Here is a 17,413-nt window from a genome sequence, read left to right as displayed (position 1 = left end):
TCTTGAGACTTTCATTATTACCATTGTAGGTACTCCACGATATTTACGCTGAATACCGTCGACTGTGCTCATCTCATCGGTTTCCGAACAGATTTGCCCGGCTGCCGCCGAAAAGGCACCGTAGGAACCGGGAGAACGCGCCGTTCGGTTTCAGCAGGCGCCTGATGTCATCCGGCGCTGATCTGCCAACCCCATCACTAATTGGCGCTTCTGCCCTGCTGGCTTGGCCCTGGGCGGCCCTCTGAATGGCCGATGCGCCTGCAGTGGGTGCCACTGTTGTCATGCCTTTATCTGTAACACGTTTTCCCCTTCGTCCCTTGAACTCCATTGATAATCCCCTTGGTCGTCGCCTCTTTATTTAGCCCTCTGGTCTTTGCTCCCTTAGCGCTGTTACCTCCATCCCGGCGGTTCCTCTGTTCTCCTTACATCCACTGATTGGCTCTCTCCACCTCCGCTTGCGACATGGGCCTCTAATTGCTCTGCCTGGCGTGCCGATTCTTCAATTGTATAACAGTTCGACTTCGTGATGTCCGCAGATTTCTTTCCCTCTTCTTCTGCACTTCACTTACAACTCTCTCAACATCTTCGCTATATCATTTTCGTGGTTTCGAAGGCCTACAAGCCACCTGCGCCGAGCATCTAAGTGGTGCGCACACTACTTCCACCATGACAGACCTTGGGTCGGCGCTAGAACACGCCGGCGGCAGTGGGAAGAATAAGGAGGGCATCTCGATCGGGACATTCCTTGCTTCCCTGGCCACTGCCATCATCGTCTTCGCCGTTGAATTTCTGTGCTTCTTGCTGCTCAAGGGGAAACTCACCCGCATCTAGTAAGTGCGCGCGTTACCGTGGGGAGAGTGTATCACTGATGCCTGGTCAAATCTAGCCAACCAAGGACCTATCTGGTCTCTGACAGAGAACGTACTCAGCCGTCTCCGCCTGGTCTCTTCCGATGGATTGCGCCCGTGTTTCGCACTTCCAGTACCGAGTTCATACAGAAATGTGGCCTGGATGCGTACTTTTTTCTACGATATCTGCGGATGCTTCTCAAGATCTTTGTCCCTTTGGGATGCTTATTGCTTCCAGTTCTTCTGCCCTTGAACAAAGTGGATGGCAAAGACACGAGTTACAAAAACAACACGGTAAGTGACGGTCAATGGAACGTCACTGGGCTTGATCAACTTGCCTGGGGCAATGTCAAACCCGAAAACACTTCACGATACTGGGGTCACCTAGTCATGGCGGTCATTGCAATCTTCTACGTGTGCGGCGTATTCTTTGATGAACTCAGAGGCTACATCCGTCTCCGACAGGCCTACCTAACGTCGCCACAACATCGACTACGAGCGTCGGCGACAACGGTCTTGGTGACAGCTATTCCAGAAAGCTGGCTCTCCGTGGAGGCGCTCGAAACACTCTACGATGTTTTCCCCGGAGGAATCAGAAACATCTGGATCAACCGCAATTTCGACGACCTTAATGAAAAGGTGAAACAGCGAGATGAGCTGGCCCTGAAACTGGAGGCTGCGGAGACTGAATTGATCATCAAATGCAAAAAAGCCCAGCTGAAACAAGCCAGAGCTGCAGCGAAAAAGGCCGGAAAGAATCCAAACGCAGTTGAGACTCAGGAGAAGAAGGATGCCGATCGGATGGCTTCAAAGATGGCTATGGACGGAGGGGTCAGCTCCGGAAACCCACATCAAGCCCGCACCCTGGATCAGATCTTGCATCGTACCAAATCGAAAAAGAAGCATGTAGAGCCAGGGCACCGAAAGCGTCTCAATCCATTTGACCCTGCCATGGAAGCAGCAGGTGCGGTTGGGCAGGGTGTGGGCAGGCTGGGCAAATCCATGATTGGAGGTATCAGGAAAGTCGAGCAAGGACTGGACGGAACGTTAACCCGATCAGGAGGGTATGTGCCCGAGGACGGCATGACTATCCCTGAACATCATGTTGAGCATGAAGAAGTCGACGGTCCTGATCCCGACGAGCCTCGGGTCTGGTTGGAGGATCCCCGTGAGAATACAGAACCTGTCGTGGAGGCGGGCGCATCGGAGACAAGACCGGTGTCAAGGCCAAAAAGACCCTTCTGGAAGACTCAGTTGTCCAAGGACTCCAAGACGAGCCACAATAGTGAACCCGATGAACTACCCCTCACCGCGCCAGAGTCTCCTATTGAAGCGGAGGAGGTATCCGACTCTGAAAGGAACAGCCCAGTAAAGGAAAAGAGCAAGAGCGAGAACTTCAAGGAGGGTGACCGAGTGGAGGGGGAAGAGTATCCCATTGCTTACAACGAGGGATTTGACAACGAAGACTTCGGGGAACCGCTGTGGCAGAAGTATATCAAGCCCAAGGATCGCGATACTATGCGGTTGCCCATCTTCGGTATTAGTTGGATGCCGTCGCTGTGGCTCATTGGCCAGAAGGTCGACACCATCGACTATTGTCGTAAAGAGCTGGCTCGCCTGAATCTCGAGATTGAAATCGACCAACAGCACCCGGAGAAGTTTCCCCTCATGAATTCCGCCTTCATTCAATTCAACCACCAAGTCGCTGCTCATATGGCTTGCCAGGCAGTCAGCCACCATGTTCCTAAGCAGATGGCTCCTCGCATTGTCGAAATCTCTCCGGACGATGTCATCTGGGACAATATGTCACTCAAATGGTGGGAACGCTATCTGCGCACATTCGGCATTGTCGCCGTCGTCTGTGGCATGGTGGTCGGCTGGGCCTTTCCGGTCGCGTTCACCGGCTTGCTGTCTCAGCTGTCGTACCTGGAAGCTGCCTTTACTTGGCTGTCCTGGCTCTCCAAGCTTCCCGCGTGGTTCATCTCCGCCATCCAGGGTGTGTTGCCTGCGCTCTTCCTGGCTATCCTAATGGCGCTTCTGCCTCTGATCCTTCGTTTTCTCAGCCGAACTCAGGGCCTTTCAACGGGTATGGCTGTCGAGTTGGCTGTTCAGAATTACTACTTCGCATTCCTGTTTGTTCAGCTGTTTCTGGTGGTTACCATTTCGTCCAGTTTCTCGACCATTATCAGCAACGTGACGGACGTCACAAGTTGGCCGGAACTTCTTGCGCAGAATATTCCCTCGTCGAGTAATTATTTCTTCTCGTACATGATTCTTCAGGCCATGTCGGTGAGTGCTGGAGCGTTGGTTCAGATCGTCAACCTGGTAAGCTGGTTCATTTTGGCGCCAATCCTGGACAAGACGGCGCGCAAGAAATGGGGGCGAACCACCAACCTGAATCAAATGCAATGGGGCACATTCTTTCCGGTGTATACCACTCTCGCGTCCATTGGTAAGCCAGACATCTCCTAAACACATGCTCCCACGACTAACAACCGATGGCAGGTTTGATCTACTGCGTCGTTGCACCTCTCATTCTGATCTTCAACGTGATCACATTCGGTCTATTTTGGTTTGTCTACCGGTACAACACACTTTACGTGACCAAATTTCGCTTCGATACCGGCGGGCTGCTTTTCCCTCGCGCCATCAATCAGCTGTTTACTGGCCTGTATGTCATGGAACTTAGTCTGATCGGACTGTTCTTCTTGGTTCGAGACACACAGGGTGAAGTTGCATGCGAGGGGCAAGCGATTATCATGATCATCGTCCTCGTTTTGACGGCTGGCTACCAAATCCTTTTGAACGACGCATTCGGGCCGTTGTTCCGCTACCTGCCCATCACCCTGGAGGACGACGCGGTGCGCCGGGATGAAGAGTTTGCGCGAGCTCAGAGAGCGCGACTGGGACTGCCGAGCGAGGAGGAGGAGGATCCGACGGACACAATCGAGCACCAGCTCGCGGAACGCGAGCATCGGCAGCAAGAAGCTAACCGAATGTCGCACGACATTGAGATGAAGACGCTGGAGTCTTCTTCGGAGCGAGAGTCCCACCATCACATGCACCGGCCGCACCTCGGACCGCATCGTCGGTCCTGGGCTGATCGGTCTCCGAACCGGCGGTCCCCGTACTACAAGACGCACTCTGACACGCAGGTGCCCAGCGTCCAACGGTTGCGAGACAGAATTGCACAAGACGCTGAAGCTCAAGGCCCTCCTTCTCGCAACCTAGGCCCAACGCTTTTTGCCGGCATCCATGATGAGTTGGAGGATCTGACACCGGACGAGCGCGATCAACTCACCCAACGGGCCTTCCAGCATGACGCCTTGCGTGCCAAGCGTCCAGTGATCTGGATCCCGCGAGATGACCTTGGGGTCAGTGATGACGAGGTGTACCGGACGCAACGGTTCAGCAAGCACATCTGGGTCAGCAACGAGTATCAGGCGCTGGACGGGAAATGCCACACGATCTTCAGCCGCAGTCCGCCGGACTTTTCAGAGGTGGACCTGATCCAGTTGTAGGTTTACAGTTTGTACGATTGACGACTTTCTTGATTAGCTTTTTTTGTGTTTTGCTTGTTTGCGGCATGCATTTACTGGCGTTCGGCGTAGCCACCAGGGCGGCATGTATCCGAAGCGGACGATCCAGTCTCGTGTATATAACTTATAAAGATGCAATAGACTGCAGATGAAATTCTATACCATCATCACATAAATGCAACCCCACCCATCAGTTCATAAACTTACACACGGGCAACCGATACTTCTCAATCATCCAATACGGCCTCCTCACTCCCTCCCACTCCCCCTCCAACTTGGGCACCTCAATCTCCTCCCACTCGACCTCAAACCCAGCCTCAAACAGATCAATCTCCACCACCTTCTGATACACATCATAACTAATCTGCCTATCCGCCCCCATCCCATTAAAGAACCCCCAACGCCCCCCATCCTGCTCCAAAATCCCAATCACCTGCTCACTAAAAAACTCCCGGAAATCCGCATACGACTCCGCAAACGTATCATAGTAAATCGCATCCACCTCCACCCCCTCACCCACCAACGCCGGCAACACCTCCTGCCACCGGCCCTCATGGATCCGCACCCCAGGCTTCTGATCCCACCCCTTGCGCTTCATCTCGGCGATCACGGCCGGGTGCGCTTCAATAATGTGATGTTCGCTCGGTTGATGCGATTGCAGGAACGTATCCACGATACCCATGCCATGGCCGATGTTAAGGACCCGGAGACCCGGGGTGGGGAGAAGCTTCTGCGCGGATTTCTCCATGATGGTGGATTCCCACGCCATCATGACGCCGTTTTGGTCCGCGTCGAGGAGTCGGTCGTTGGTGAAGGTTAGGGTTGAGTCGAGGTACCGGGGATTGGTTACGGAGGGGTTGGTGGCTTCTTCTGTTTCGGTCGTGGGTTCAGTGGTGGTGGTGGTGGTGGTGGTTGGTTCCTCTTGTTGTTCGGCTTCCTGTTCGGCCTCGACCTCGCCCTCGCCCTCTTCATCCTCCTCATCATCATCATCAGACAAAGCCTCATACCCATCCAACCTCCCCAACAACAACTCCGCCCTAACCCCCGCATCAACCATAATCTCATACAACTCCGCAGCCCCAATTCTCTTCGCAACACACCCGGGCGTCTCATTGTTGAGGTCTAGATCATTCCAAATCGCACCCTCCTGAAGCAGAAACTTGACTGTTTCAGCGGCGCTGCCTCCCGCGCTTTGCTCTTGCTCTTGCTCTGCTGCCTCGCCATTGCTCTCAACGCCATTAGCCTGTGGTTGTTGGGGCTCTTCAGGCTCGTAGGCTGCGATGGCGGCGTGGAGAGGTGAGAATCCGGTCTCGGGGTCTTTGACGTTGACGGGGTTGCCGGGGAGTTGGTTCTCGCGGATTAAGCGGCGGAGGGTGGGGATGGAGTGGTTGGAGGCCGCGAGGAGGAGTTCTTGGGTGTAGATGTCGACGTTGATTTCCATGTCTGGGGTGGGGGTTATTGTGGTCATGGTGGTGGTGGTTGATGTCTGGGGAGTGGTTAGGAGGGTGGTTGTGGTGTGGTGATGGTGGGGGAGATAATTTTTGGAGATGCGGTGATATGCGCGGGAGTGGGGAGGGAGAGGGATGGATTGGGATTGTGCTGGACAGGATTGGCGCGGGGGACTCACACTCCTGCAGGATAGAGTTGTTATAGACTGAGTTCCAAGTAGTAGAAAGGATCTCCAATGGGTTAATCAGGACCGTAGGTGGGAGCTGGAAATGGTTGATGATCTCCGCGCGATAGAAATTTCCGCCGCATTCGTCCCCGCTCTCCGCCGCAGAACTGAACAGCTGCAGATCTATCTACGCAATCCGGGCAGTACGTCACTTAGATACTCAACGATCTTTCGCGTAAATGTAAGAGAAGAGAAACTGTTCGCCTGTTGCTCGAGAACCTGAAAACTATTTGTACAAGTACCTGATGCCACACCTGCCGCCCTGCCGGACGACTCTTAGCGCCATGACTGCTACATCATTAAAAACCCATGCCTGCCACTGCCTGGCAGACCCCGACGTTCTGCCCGCTTATTTCGAGTCATCCGCACCGGCGTTGACGTTCAAGCCCAGACCCTGCGAGTCCAGGTACAGCTTGTTCTTGCCGCCGTTCTCCTGCAGGATCTGGGCGATCTGGCGCGCGTTCTCGATCTTACGCAGCTCGATGTAACTCTTGCTCTTCTTGATCGCGTCACCAATCAGCTCAGCCGAACGAGCCTCACCCTGGGCGCGGACAATGAAAGCCTGCTTCTCCTGACGAGCCTTGTCGACCAAGAAAGCGGCCCGCTGGGCCTCCTGCTGGGCGACCTGCTTGGCCTCGACGGCGGCCGTGAACTCGGGGGAGAAGGTCAAGTGCTGTAGCCAGAAATATTAGCGGAAGTCATATATTGCGAACAGAATGATGGCAGCATACCGTAAGCGACACATCGTCCAGGGCAATGTTGAACCGGGCAGCCCGACGAGCAAGGTTCTCCCGGACCAGTCTGGCAACGTTCTCACGCTGAGTGATCAGCTGGCTGGCGTTGAACTGCGCCACCACACTCTTCAAGACCTCGTTCACAATGGACGGAAGCACGCGCTCGTCAAAGTCCTGGCCCAGAGTACGGTATATTTGGGGAAGGGCGTCGACGCGGGGTCTGGACAGGACACGGCAGGTGATGTTCACCATCTGCAAGTCTTTGGTACCGGTGAGGGAGGCAATGTTGCGCGGCTTGGCGCGGACGTCGTAGATGATCGGGGTCTCGAGCCAGGGAATCCGAAGATGAGTTCCTAAGATGGGGATCCGTTAGGTGAGATACAGGAGCCGAGAGCAAAGGATGAGCCGGCTTACCTTCGCTGTAGATTTCCTTCTTGACACCACCAACTCTGGAGTACTTGATGGCACGGTGACCACCATCAACTGCAACCCCCAGTCAGCAAATCCTCTTCCGATATTTCGTCCAGCAGATCGGCTCACCGTTGAACATGGAGTTGGAGAGAGCCCATCCTCCCAGCAAGACGACGAGCACAGCTCCGGCTCCCACGCCGCCGCCACGAGCTCCACCCGGGAAACCGCCGCCGCGGTTGTTGAGGGCCATCTGGAGCCTTTGAAACTGATCCCTAGGATTCCCGGACATGGTGATTGTGGGGTATGAGAGTGTGATACAGACGGGGAGAGGATTGCAGGCAGGATGCAAGAGAGCGGCCGGCGGAGGCTCGTCACTTTCGAGCTGCTGCCTCTCACCGCCTTGGCAGATGCTGCCGCTTTTCCCTTCAATCATCCGGTCCCTCATTCTTCTTCCTTCTCGCCATTCAACGGCTGCGGCCTTTATACTCCCTTTTACGCAATTCATCCGGGGGCCAAGCTTCGAAGCATCCCGTCAGTTTCCAGCGCCGTGTCTCTCGATAGCCTCCGAGTCCGTCTCTTTGCCCTCGCCTATCGCCTCCGCCTCCACCTCCAGCTTCACCACCTCAACCATCAATTAGCTATCTCCATCCTCCCCGTCTCTCCTCCTCCACCATGGCTCCCGGAGCCGGAAAGAGTGTCTTCCTAGGGAACATTCCCTACAGTACGTTCCCTATATCTATGACCTCCCCCAGCATCCTCAATGGCAACCACCACTAACCCGTCACCACGCAGACCTCACGGAAGAACAGGTTAAAGACATCCTCAGCTCCGCCGGCACAGTAACCAAGTTCCGCCTGATGATGAACCCAGAAACCGGTAAACCCAAAGGTTACGGTTTCGCCGACTTCGCCGACGCCGATGCAGCCGCCTCCGCCGTCCGCAATCTGAACGACTACGAGATCATGGGGCGCAAGATCCGAGTCGACTGGCCTCACAACAACGAGAAAGACTCCATACCCCCAGACTACTCCCAATTAAACGCACCCATTAATCAAGATGGCGCCCAACAACAACAGCAACAACAATCGTCTGCGCCTCTCCCTCCTCTGCCCCCGGGTGTCGAAGTGCCCCCGCACCTGGACTGCCCCAACGCCATCTCCCAGACCCTCGCTTCTTTGCCCCCGAACCAGCTCCTCGATGTCCTTTCCCAGATGAAGTCGCTCGTCATGGCAGACCCGGCTAGAGCGACGGAGCTCCTGCGCCAAGCACCCCAGCTCGCCTATGCGATTTTCCAGGCGCTGCTGCTCATGAATCTGGTTGATTATAGCACCCTCGGCTCGGTGGTGGAACAGGCATCTCAACCTTCTGCGCCAGCACCTCCTTCTGCCGCAGCTCAGGCTTTCCAGGCCTTCTCTGCCGTGCCAGGACAGGTCTCCACGCCGCCGATGGTGAACGCTCCCTTCGGTGCCGCAGCTGCGGCACCGCAGCAACAGCCGCAAGCAATGCCCGGACAGGAGGAGCTCCTGCAGCAGGTGCTCAGCATGCCACAGTCGGCGATTGATGCGCTTCCGCCTATGGAGCGCAGCCAGATCATGCTCCTCCGGCAGCAGTTGATGCAGGGTGCGATGCGGTGATACCTTGATCATCGTCCCAATCTGTTTAATACTCTACGAGAACAAAAGAACCGGGCGCAAGGAGGTAACAGTGCGGTGCAGGTTCAGATTCAGACTCTATCTTGATGTTAGCAACGATTTCGCTTTCATTGATCAATACCGGAACCGGGGTGTGTTGGCGCAATGGGGTTGTTGGTTGGTTTCGTTGTGGGTACATCACACATTACTTCTTCCTTTCGCCTTTCTTTCTTCCTCGGAATTTCGGAATGTACAGTTAGCACGGATTGATAGCAGCTGTCGCGGATATCCCCAGCATTGATTTTTTCGGCTACCGTTGCCTTGTCTTTCTTTAGCCGTATCGTATGAAGCAGTGCGTAGCATAAAAAGTACCTCTCATCAAATCCCAAAGCCCTTCCTCAAACCCAATTCGAACAAACCAAACCAAATAAAAATATAATCATCCGCTTGCCACAACTCGTGACTGGCTAGCCAATCCCCCAGTCAATCCTTAAAACCTACCATCATCACTATCATTCTTACCTCAACCGAAATAGAATAGTTACATGCAGGACAAGTCCGTCTATAATCTAGGGCAAGCGTACCATCTCCCTACCTACCGATCTACAACAACTAAGTCATGCACATTCCACTGCAACAAACACCCTCTTTCTCAGCTAGCAATCTTGATCCAGTCCTTGTATATCATTTTATATTCGAATTGACACTCGCGCTACTGATCCCGTTTCGAGTCGGCCACATATTTCCTCGAGGTGTGTTGAGTGTCACTATTTGCGGTGGCATAGATCCAAATAATTCTCTTTGGTCCAGGGGAACTGCCTTTGGGACTTGAGGCTATATGCTTGTCGTTAGCTGGCTATCCTGTCTGCTTGGGTAGGGTAGGTGGGTAGGTAGGTAGACATGTCCCTCGATATTGCATAGGATATTGCCTAGGTTTGGATTACTGGGTTAGTTGTGCTCAGCTAGTGTGTTGTGTAGTAGTGTCATGCACTGTATGGGAGGCATGATCACAGTGCCAGAGAGCGAAGTTGGGGTTGTTACTCTAGATTTGATATACAATAGGGCAAGGCATATTATCAATTGGACATGCCATGACTGCCTTCAGGTCCAGTTCTTCCATTAAGTCAGGCATACGATCGCTCTCAGAAGTAAACGAAGCAGCTTTTCCCCCAGTGAGCCTGGTACTGAGATAGATGTACACGCCCAAACAACCATATTAACATTCACAACAGCGCAGCACACGCCATGGCAACATTCACTTCCAGCATTAGGCCCTCCACGCACGCACGCTTTTTCTTTTTTTTTTCCTTTCCCCCCTTCTTCCTCTTTCATTTCCATGTTTCTCCCACGTCTACGTTCTCCCCTTGTCCATGTCTGTTGTTCTCTTCTTCACCGTTTCATCTCTCACCACGTGACGTCTCTAGCCCCTACCACCAGCACCTGCACGTTGAGCAAAGAACATTGTGTTCGAGCTCACAGTCTCTCACTTTGGTATCCTTTCTTGAAAGACAAAGATATCTGTCATTTTCATCATGTCCTCCCAGAAGAGATCGTTGCCTTTCCGGCCCTCGAAGCGTCCATCCAAACGGACGGCGAGGAATCGTCGAAGCAATGACGATGACGCTGAGGAAGTATTCAATTCTCCGTACCAGGATCCTAATATTCCTGAGATTGTTAGGTCTCAGTTGCCGTCAGGTGGAAGGGCATCTCGTACGCAACTGGCGTGGCATCTGCCGCCGATGCATACCCTTGACGACATCTATAAGTCGATCACAGGGGTAGCGTTGAAGCTCGGATTTGATCGCGCCTTGTCTCATTTGGGAGCAAGGCCTTTGCGTGTTGTCACTGTCTGCTCGGGGACTGAGAGTCCACTTCTGGCTCTTGAGATGGTACAAAAGAGTGAGTAGTCCGGTTCCAGGTTCGGAAACATCGACTGATTGCTGGCTAGATCTTCGTGAACACTTCAATATGTCATTTGAATTTCACCACCTCTTTAGCGCCGAAATCGTTCCCTTCAAGCAGGCGTATATTGAGCGAAATTTCCATCCCCAGTTTATCTTTCGTGATGTAGAGGAGCTCAAGGACCGGGTCGCGTAAGTATCTCCACTTCCCCAGATGCTTGTGTCTTGTGCCTGACACCACTAGACAAACGGCCTATGGGTCTCTAGAGAAGATCCCTAAGAATCCCGACATCCTGATTGCCGGCTTTTCCTGTGTGGACTTCTCGACGCTGAATAACAAGCGAAAGACATTGGATCAGAAAGGCGAATCCGGAGGCACCTTCTGGGGAATTGTTCGCTATGCCGCGACCTACAGGCCTCGCTTGGTCATTCTAGAAAATGTAAGGACCGCCCCGTGGGAGAAGATCAAACAGCACTGGGACGAAATCAACTATGTCGCCACCTACGTGGATGTCGACACGAAGGCTTTTTATCTCCCCCAGACGCGTGAACGAGGGTATATGTTCTGCGTGGACAGAGAGGCCATGAGGAAGCAGAATCTGTCCGATTCCGACATGATGGGTTGGGCGCAGCTTGTTGGCGACTTCAAGCGTCCTGCAAGTTCGCCGGCGGGTATGTTCCTTGTAGGTGCCGACGATAAGAGATTGGAACAAATCGAAAAGGACATGTCGACCCGGATGAAACCCTCTCGGACCGCAGTCAATTGGGCAAAGTATCAAGTCCGTCACCAAGGCTACCGCCTGAGCAATGCCCTCGGGCATAAGCGCCCAGTGAGCAGGTCCCAGGACGACGGTACGTGCGAGATGCCAGACTTTATGTGGCAAGCGTGGGTCAAGTCCTTACCGGAGCGAATCTGGGACACCTTGGATATGAACTTCTTGCGCAAGCTCGTCGAAGGATATGATATGCACCACAAGGAGTAAGTCAAAATCACTAATACCTTTAGTACGGTGAGATCTGACAGATTCTAGACGATTTATCGAACTCTCTCAGGGTGTCGATCGCGAGGTAGAAATACGTGCGTTTGGCATCCTTGGCTGCATCACTCCCTGTGGCATCCCATTTCTCACCACAAGGGGAGGACCACTCTGTGGCCTTGAATCACTTGCACTGCAAGGCTTGCCACTCGAAAGGCTTCTCCTGACTCGAGAATCTCAGCGCGAACTGCAAGACCTTGCAGGGAATGCGATGAGCTCGACCGTCGTTGGCGCAGCAGTCCTCGCTGCATTGATTGTTGGATACAAGGTTCTGAAGAGAGGGGACCAGTCTGCAGCTCACAATGTTCGTAGCACAAAGCACAAAGGCATCACACCTCAGAGTGGACACAAGATGACACCAAAGGACATACACCTCTGCGATATTGCTCACCTTGATGTCTTGGAACTTCAAGACCAGGCCGCTAGTAGCGCAAGGTATTGTGTCTGTGAGAGACAAACCGCCATCAGAGCGAGTATCTTGAAATGTACCTTGTGTCACCACACAGCCTGCTCCGAGTGCGGCGGCAATCCGGCACATGCGTACGAGCGTTGGAGCAGTCTCAAACGAACGAAACCCTTGGATTTTGTCAGTCGGCTGAGGCGTAGTCTGCCGGCTAGACTGGTGGTGTCTGGCCTTTCTCGCGACTGTTATACCGGCTTGATCGGGGCTGTAGCTGATAATCTCCCTTCAGAGGTCGCGGACCACTTTTTGGAAGCAATTGCTTTGGCCATTGGTGACGAACTCCGGCTATTGGACATCAAACGGAGTGAAGTCTGGACCGTCCATTATGAGGGCGCACATTCCGCTCTGCACTTGGTCATTGGTGAAACTGGCATGAGTTGGCTCTTTTTTGCAAAGCCGTCCGACTCCGCTCCCACTTTGTGTATGATCCGAGAGATTCTGTCAAAGCCGATTGCTCGCATGACATCTGGATCCAGTTCTTTCTTGGATGGCAATTGGGAGGTTTGTGCGCCGCTGAGTTCCAAGCGAACGCTGTACTTCTCCGGAGTGGGACCGCAAGTCCCATCATACGAAGCGAGATGCGGTCTTCAGCTAGACAAATTCGTGGATTCCAAATCTTGGACGCACATTCAGGTCGAGGGATCGGATGAGGCAGTGGTAGGTCTGGGGGTAGATGTCCGTGGAATTTATGATTCTCTGCCAGATTGCGGAACGGCAAATGCATGCTTGCACAAGAGGTCGGCTCGCAACGATGGTCCTCCAGTGTATCTATTCCTCGATCCGACAAAGCTGGGGGCTCCGAAAAATGACTCTTTCGTTTTCGCCTGGGAGCATCGGCGTGTTCCGGGATACACCACGAGGCTCACCATTGCGGAAGTGTCCCATACATGGCGCTCTGCCAAAGCCACCGAGGACCCGAGGCCGGTGGACGTCTATTTTCGCCAATGGATGCAGGTGCCAGCCATGGCTTTGAATCCCTATGCCCCGGCCGCCCCCATCCCCTGCTATCAGCTGGATACGGAGAACAGTATTTCCATTGGCCGCTCGGGATGCCAGGATGCCAATATCACCTTGCTTCAGTTCAAGCCCCCCACGACAGCCCTTGAGACAGGGTGGAAGGACGGTTCGTGGCAAGTCATCAACCCAACCGACTCACCTTCCTCGCTGAAGGATTTCGGCTGGCTGTTGCAAAAAGCGGCCGACGTCTGGGAGTTTCAAGACTGGAATGAGGTCGCCGAGACCCAGAGCCTGACTAAAAGCGCAGAGTCGGAATGTGCCTGCGTGCCATTGAAGCCACGGATTCTGTGGGGGCGAGACCGACGGGGTTGGATCAAAGCATATGAGGATCCCCACGATGCCGCACTTTATGCTCGCCAGGTCAAGGCAAAGCCGCCCGCGTTTCTGATCTTTCGTCGAGTCGATGACCAAGGAGTTGGTGACCTGCGCGTCACCCTCAACGTGCAAACGCTGCTACACCAGGCCTACGATCGATTAGTTCGTGACAATATTGCGAAAGGAGTATCATTTCAATGGCGCCTGATCCCTAACTCATATGACACCCGGAATATCTCCTTCCCCAAATTCGAACTGGGGAGTAACCGGAACGACTCGCCATATGGTCAGCCACCGGGGTTCCGTCTAGAACTGCGGCCAGAGCAACTGCGGTCTTTGGCTTGGATGATCCAGCAAGAGGACGACAATATTCTGCCATTCATGGAAGAAGAGATCGAGGAGGCGCTTCTTCCCTCACTGATGTGGCGCGCTGAGGGACGGGTGACCGTTCCCAAAACCGTGCGGGGAGGCATTCTGGCCGACGATGTCGGGTATGGCAAGACTGCCATCACTCTGGGCCTGATCGACTCCTTGCAGGGGAGAGATCAACAATCACTTTCAGAGGTCCCCGAAGGCTTTATTCCCACGAAGGCCACCCTCATCGTTGTACCTCATGTCATGCTGCAGCAGTGGCAGGCCGAAGTCGCTAAATTTCTGGGCGGCAAACTCAAAGTCTTGGTGTTCATCTCAGCGGCGTCCTTCAAAAGGACCTCGATCAGGGACGTTCTGCAGAGCGACATTATCTTGGTTTCTTGGGCGCTCTTTAACAATCAGGGATATTACGAGAAGTTGCAAAGGTTCACGGGCACGCCTCGGGTTCCGAGAGCCGCGGGCCGGAATTTCGATGCGTGGTTCAAGGAGGCCCAGGCCGCTCTAAGGGACCAGGTCAAGATCTTGACGAGCCATGGTCCTACTGCACTGCTCGATTCAATCCGCCTCAGGCGGCAGGATGTTCAAAATGCCCAGTCCAGTTCCACGTATTTCCCGTCGATGCGTCTGAGAGGCAAGAAGTACGTCGAGAGTAACCGGGGGTGGGAGTCCGTCACCAAAGATGGCCTGCCTTACGCAGATGTATCTAGCGATGAGGCATCGGAGCCAGAAGACGAACCCGACGCTGAGACGCTGAGGGTGAAAACGGACCAGTGCCTCAAACTTCGGCCAGGAAAGCCTTCGGGAGCGATGGAGATGGTTGATTCAGACGGTGATGAAACTCAGTATGAGGATTCCTCTAGGGAAGCAGACCAAGTTCGACCTGCACCTGTCCGCAAAGTAGGTGGCCAGAAGAGGAAAACGGGCGACTCGGCAGCTGGGAAAAAAGCTGAAAAGGCGTGGGATGATCGGAAAGAGTTCAACATCGGCAAGGGCAAAGATCAAAGTTGGGAGACTGTCCGGACCCCTCTCCTACATGCATTCTCTTTCAACCGTCTTATTATCGACGAGTTCACATATGCAAATCCGGAGAGACTCAATCCCCTTCTTGCCCTCCAGGCGCGGTCCAAATGGGTTCTGTCAGGAACTCCACCGTTGAACGACTTCGCGGACGTGAATACGATAGCCCCGTTCCTCGGAGTCCATCTCGGCGTGGACGAGGACGATGTGCAGTCCCAGAATAAGCGCCTCAAAATCCTATGTAAACAGCAATCGGCTGCCGAGAAGTTCCAGTCCTTCCGAGCACCCCATAGTGAGGCGTGGCATAGCCACCGCCATGAGATCGCCCAAAGATTCTTGGACCGGTTTGCACGAAAGAACGTGGCCGAGATTGACGAAATTCCCTCTTCGGAGCACATCGTTCTGATACACGCGTCCCCTGCGGAGCGAGCAATCTACCTTGAGCTGTACAAGCAGTTGATGACATACAACCGTCAGCTCCGTCGAGGCAGACGGGGTAGATTCAGCAGTGACCAGGTCGAGCGACTGGACGAGATCATTGGTAGCAGCACGACGGCCGAAGAGGCGTTGCTCAAACGCTGCTCATCCCTTGCCCTTCAGGGTCGTTGGGATGATAATGGACGGCCTGAAAACACGACGTGCGCCTCTCTGATCGCTACCCGGGAAAAGCAGCTAGACGATCTCAGAAGCGATCTCATGATGAAATTGAGATTGGCAGCATTTGTTTACTGTGATTGCGATCTGAGACATGAAGCCTTCCATAAGTTTATCGAGAGCATTGCCAGGGACGACTTCGGTGACACGACTGTTACCCAAGAAGTTTATCTTCTTGTCAAGACAGCGCTCCTCACGTCGAGCGCCGATGATTGGAAGTTTTTCTTTGCCGCCCCTGAAGAGCAACTGTCTGATACCGAGGACACGTCTGATGAAGAAGCCCAAACTACCTCGGAAGCAGAAAGTGAGAACGAGATTGAGTCGGTAAAAGACGAAGAGCTCGCTTCTCCTGCTGCGAAAAGGACGAGAGTGGCGATCGGCCAGAATCAGGCAAGCCAAAGCCACAAATCCAGTGGAAGCAATGGTCCTGGAAAGGATGAGAGCAAGAACAGCGAGCTGCCCAAGAGGCCTAGTGACCCGGACGACTTCGAGCCAATCTTAAAAGACATCACGACAACCATCCGAGATCTCATAGTGGAATGGATTCTGCGCGGACGAGCCCTCCGATTCCTGAAAACTATCCATCTCGTACAGACCGGCACCGAGGTTGGCCAATGTGATAGCTGCTGCTGTGAACTGGAAACGGTCGAGAACATGAATGTCCTGGGCTCTTGCGGCCATGCGCTTTGCACGGAATGCAGCGCACAAACAATGCTGATGGAAGAATGCGCCGTTCAGGGATGTCGGGGCTCTGGCAAGCGATTCAATATCATCAAGGCATCCACGCTCGGACGGAATGAAGTGGACAGGGGGTCCGATTTCGGAGGAAGCAAGATGGACGGAATGATCGAGATTGTCCGCAGCATTCCCTCGAACGAACGAGCCTTACTGTTCATCCAATTTCCTGAGCTAATGGAAGTAGCATCCAAAGCTCTAGACCTGGCGGGCATCAAACACGCGGCGATTTCGGCCACGGATCGCAGGTCGGCGCAGAAAATTGAAAAGCTGCAAAGGACAAGCTTCGGAGATGACAAGGTGTTGATATTGAATCTCGGAAGCGAAATGGCAGCAGGGTTGTAAGTTTTCGACCCATTCTTATGGTAACAGATGGGCAGATGGTTAATGTTGTTTACAGGAATCTCCAACGTGCGAACCATGTTATCTTTCTGTCGCCTATGCTCACGCAGACTCAATATGATTGGGAATCTGCCATGACCCAAGCCATCGGACGGTGCCGAAGGTACGGACAAACCCGACACGTCCACATCTACCATCTATTGGTCAAAGGGACCATGGACGTCAACATCTTTCAAAGCCGCCGTGAGAAAATGCTAGTAGAAAGAGATGGCGAGGCGGTGCTAGTGGACCCGAACGAAGCTTCCAAAATCGAAGCCATCAGCTGTGAGGGGCCATCGTTGGTAGTAGACAATGCGTTTTGAGTATGTGTGAAGGTTTGGAGATATGAAGTTGTTTAATACATTTCTTGTCACGATGTACGAGTACCTAGTCAATAGTCAGATTTTCATTTGAATATTTTGATTTGGGAGAGCAGATCGTCGCCATGCACTATGGTTACTGACCTGTATGTACTTGACAGTTCCTCGGGGTCGCACTACAGCTGCACATAGTGCGACCCCGGGGCACTTGCAGAAGGTTGATTGGGAAGGAAAAGAGACGTCAGAGTTCTGGCAGGAACCTGCCGCTCTTATAAGTCTGTGAGCCACGTGAGATTGTGTGTACGCGTCTGTCTCTCGCATTCACGGATAACACAAAGGAAGGCGCGCTAAGCACAGGGGATC

At 53.5% G+C, this 17,413-nt stretch overlaps 5 protein-coding genes across 5 annotated transcripts; 3 read left to right on the top strand and 2 right to left on the bottom strand.

Annotated features, from left to right (window-relative positions):
- Window positions 1–497: 497 nt before the first annotated feature.
- Window positions 498–4,473, top strand: BO80DRAFT_230785 (putative DUF221 domain protein). The gene is made up of 3 exons (XM_025714464.1): window positions 498–830; window positions 887–3,300; window positions 3,354–4,473. Exons 1-3 carry the CDS (start codon window positions 667–669, stop codon window positions 4,367–4,369), a joined length of 3,594 nt encoding a protein of 1,197 aa, XP_025570666.1. The 5' UTR covers window positions 498–666; the 3' UTR covers window positions 4,370–4,473.
- A 23-nt stretch (window positions 4,474–4,496) lies between these two features.
- On the bottom strand, window positions 4,497–5,906 carry rmt2 (protein-arginine N5-methyltransferase). Its single transcript, XM_025720409.1, has one exon. The coding sequence runs from the start codon at window positions 5,853–5,855 to the stop codon at window positions 4,578–4,580; it is 1,278 nt and encodes a 425-aa protein (XP_025570665.1). The 5' UTR covers window positions 5,856–5,906; the 3' UTR covers window positions 4,497–4,577.
- Window positions 5,907–6,242: 336 nt separating this feature from the next.
- On the bottom strand, window positions 6,243–7,492 carry BO80DRAFT_429183 (prohibitin subunit PHB2). Its single transcript, XM_025720408.1, has 4 exons — window positions 7,337–7,492; window positions 7,211–7,279; window positions 6,794–7,149; window positions 6,243–6,735 (listed from the first exon to the last, which is right to left on the bottom strand). Exons 1-4 carry the CDS (start codon window positions 7,455–7,457, stop codon window positions 6,412–6,414), a joined length of 870 nt encoding a protein of 289 aa, XP_025570664.1. The 5' UTR covers window positions 7,458–7,492; the 3' UTR covers window positions 6,243–6,411.
- Window positions 7,493–7,672: 180 nt separating this feature from the next.
- Window positions 7,673–9,152, top strand: BO80DRAFT_392056 (putative polyadenylation factor subunit CstF64). Its single transcript, XM_025717203.1, has 2 exons — window positions 7,673–7,928; window positions 8,000–9,152. Exons 1-2 carry the CDS (start codon window positions 7,880–7,882, stop codon window positions 8,839–8,841), a joined length of 891 nt encoding a protein of 296 aa, XP_025570663.1. The 5' UTR covers window positions 7,673–7,879; the 3' UTR covers window positions 8,842–9,152.
- Window positions 9,153–10,042: 890 nt separating this feature from the next.
- On the top strand, window positions 10,043–17,333 carry BO80DRAFT_505528 (putative SNF2 family helicase; the record flags this gene model as incomplete). The annotated part of the gene is made up of 6 exons (XM_025724494.1): window positions 10,043–10,737; window positions 10,787–10,931; window positions 10,984–11,718; window positions 11,771–16,690; window positions 16,750–17,015; window positions 17,212–17,333. Exons 1-6 carry the CDS (start codon window positions 10,371–10,373, stop codon window positions 17,331–17,333), a joined length of 6,555 nt encoding a protein of 2,184 aa, XP_025570662.1. The 5' UTR covers window positions 10,043–10,370.
- Between the last annotated feature and the right edge of the window lie 80 nt (window positions 17,334–17,413).

Source organism: Aspergillus ibericus (genome assembly GCF_003184845.1).
Source record: "Aspergillus ibericus CBS 121593 unplaced genomic scaffold BO80scaffold_59, whole genome shotgun sequence".
Classification (NCBI taxonomy): Eukaryota; Fungi; Ascomycota; class Eurotiomycetes; order Eurotiales; family Aspergillaceae; genus Aspergillus; species Aspergillus ibericus.
Note: the sequence above shows the minus strand (reverse complement) of the source record. Positions and strands in the feature narration are given on the sequence as shown.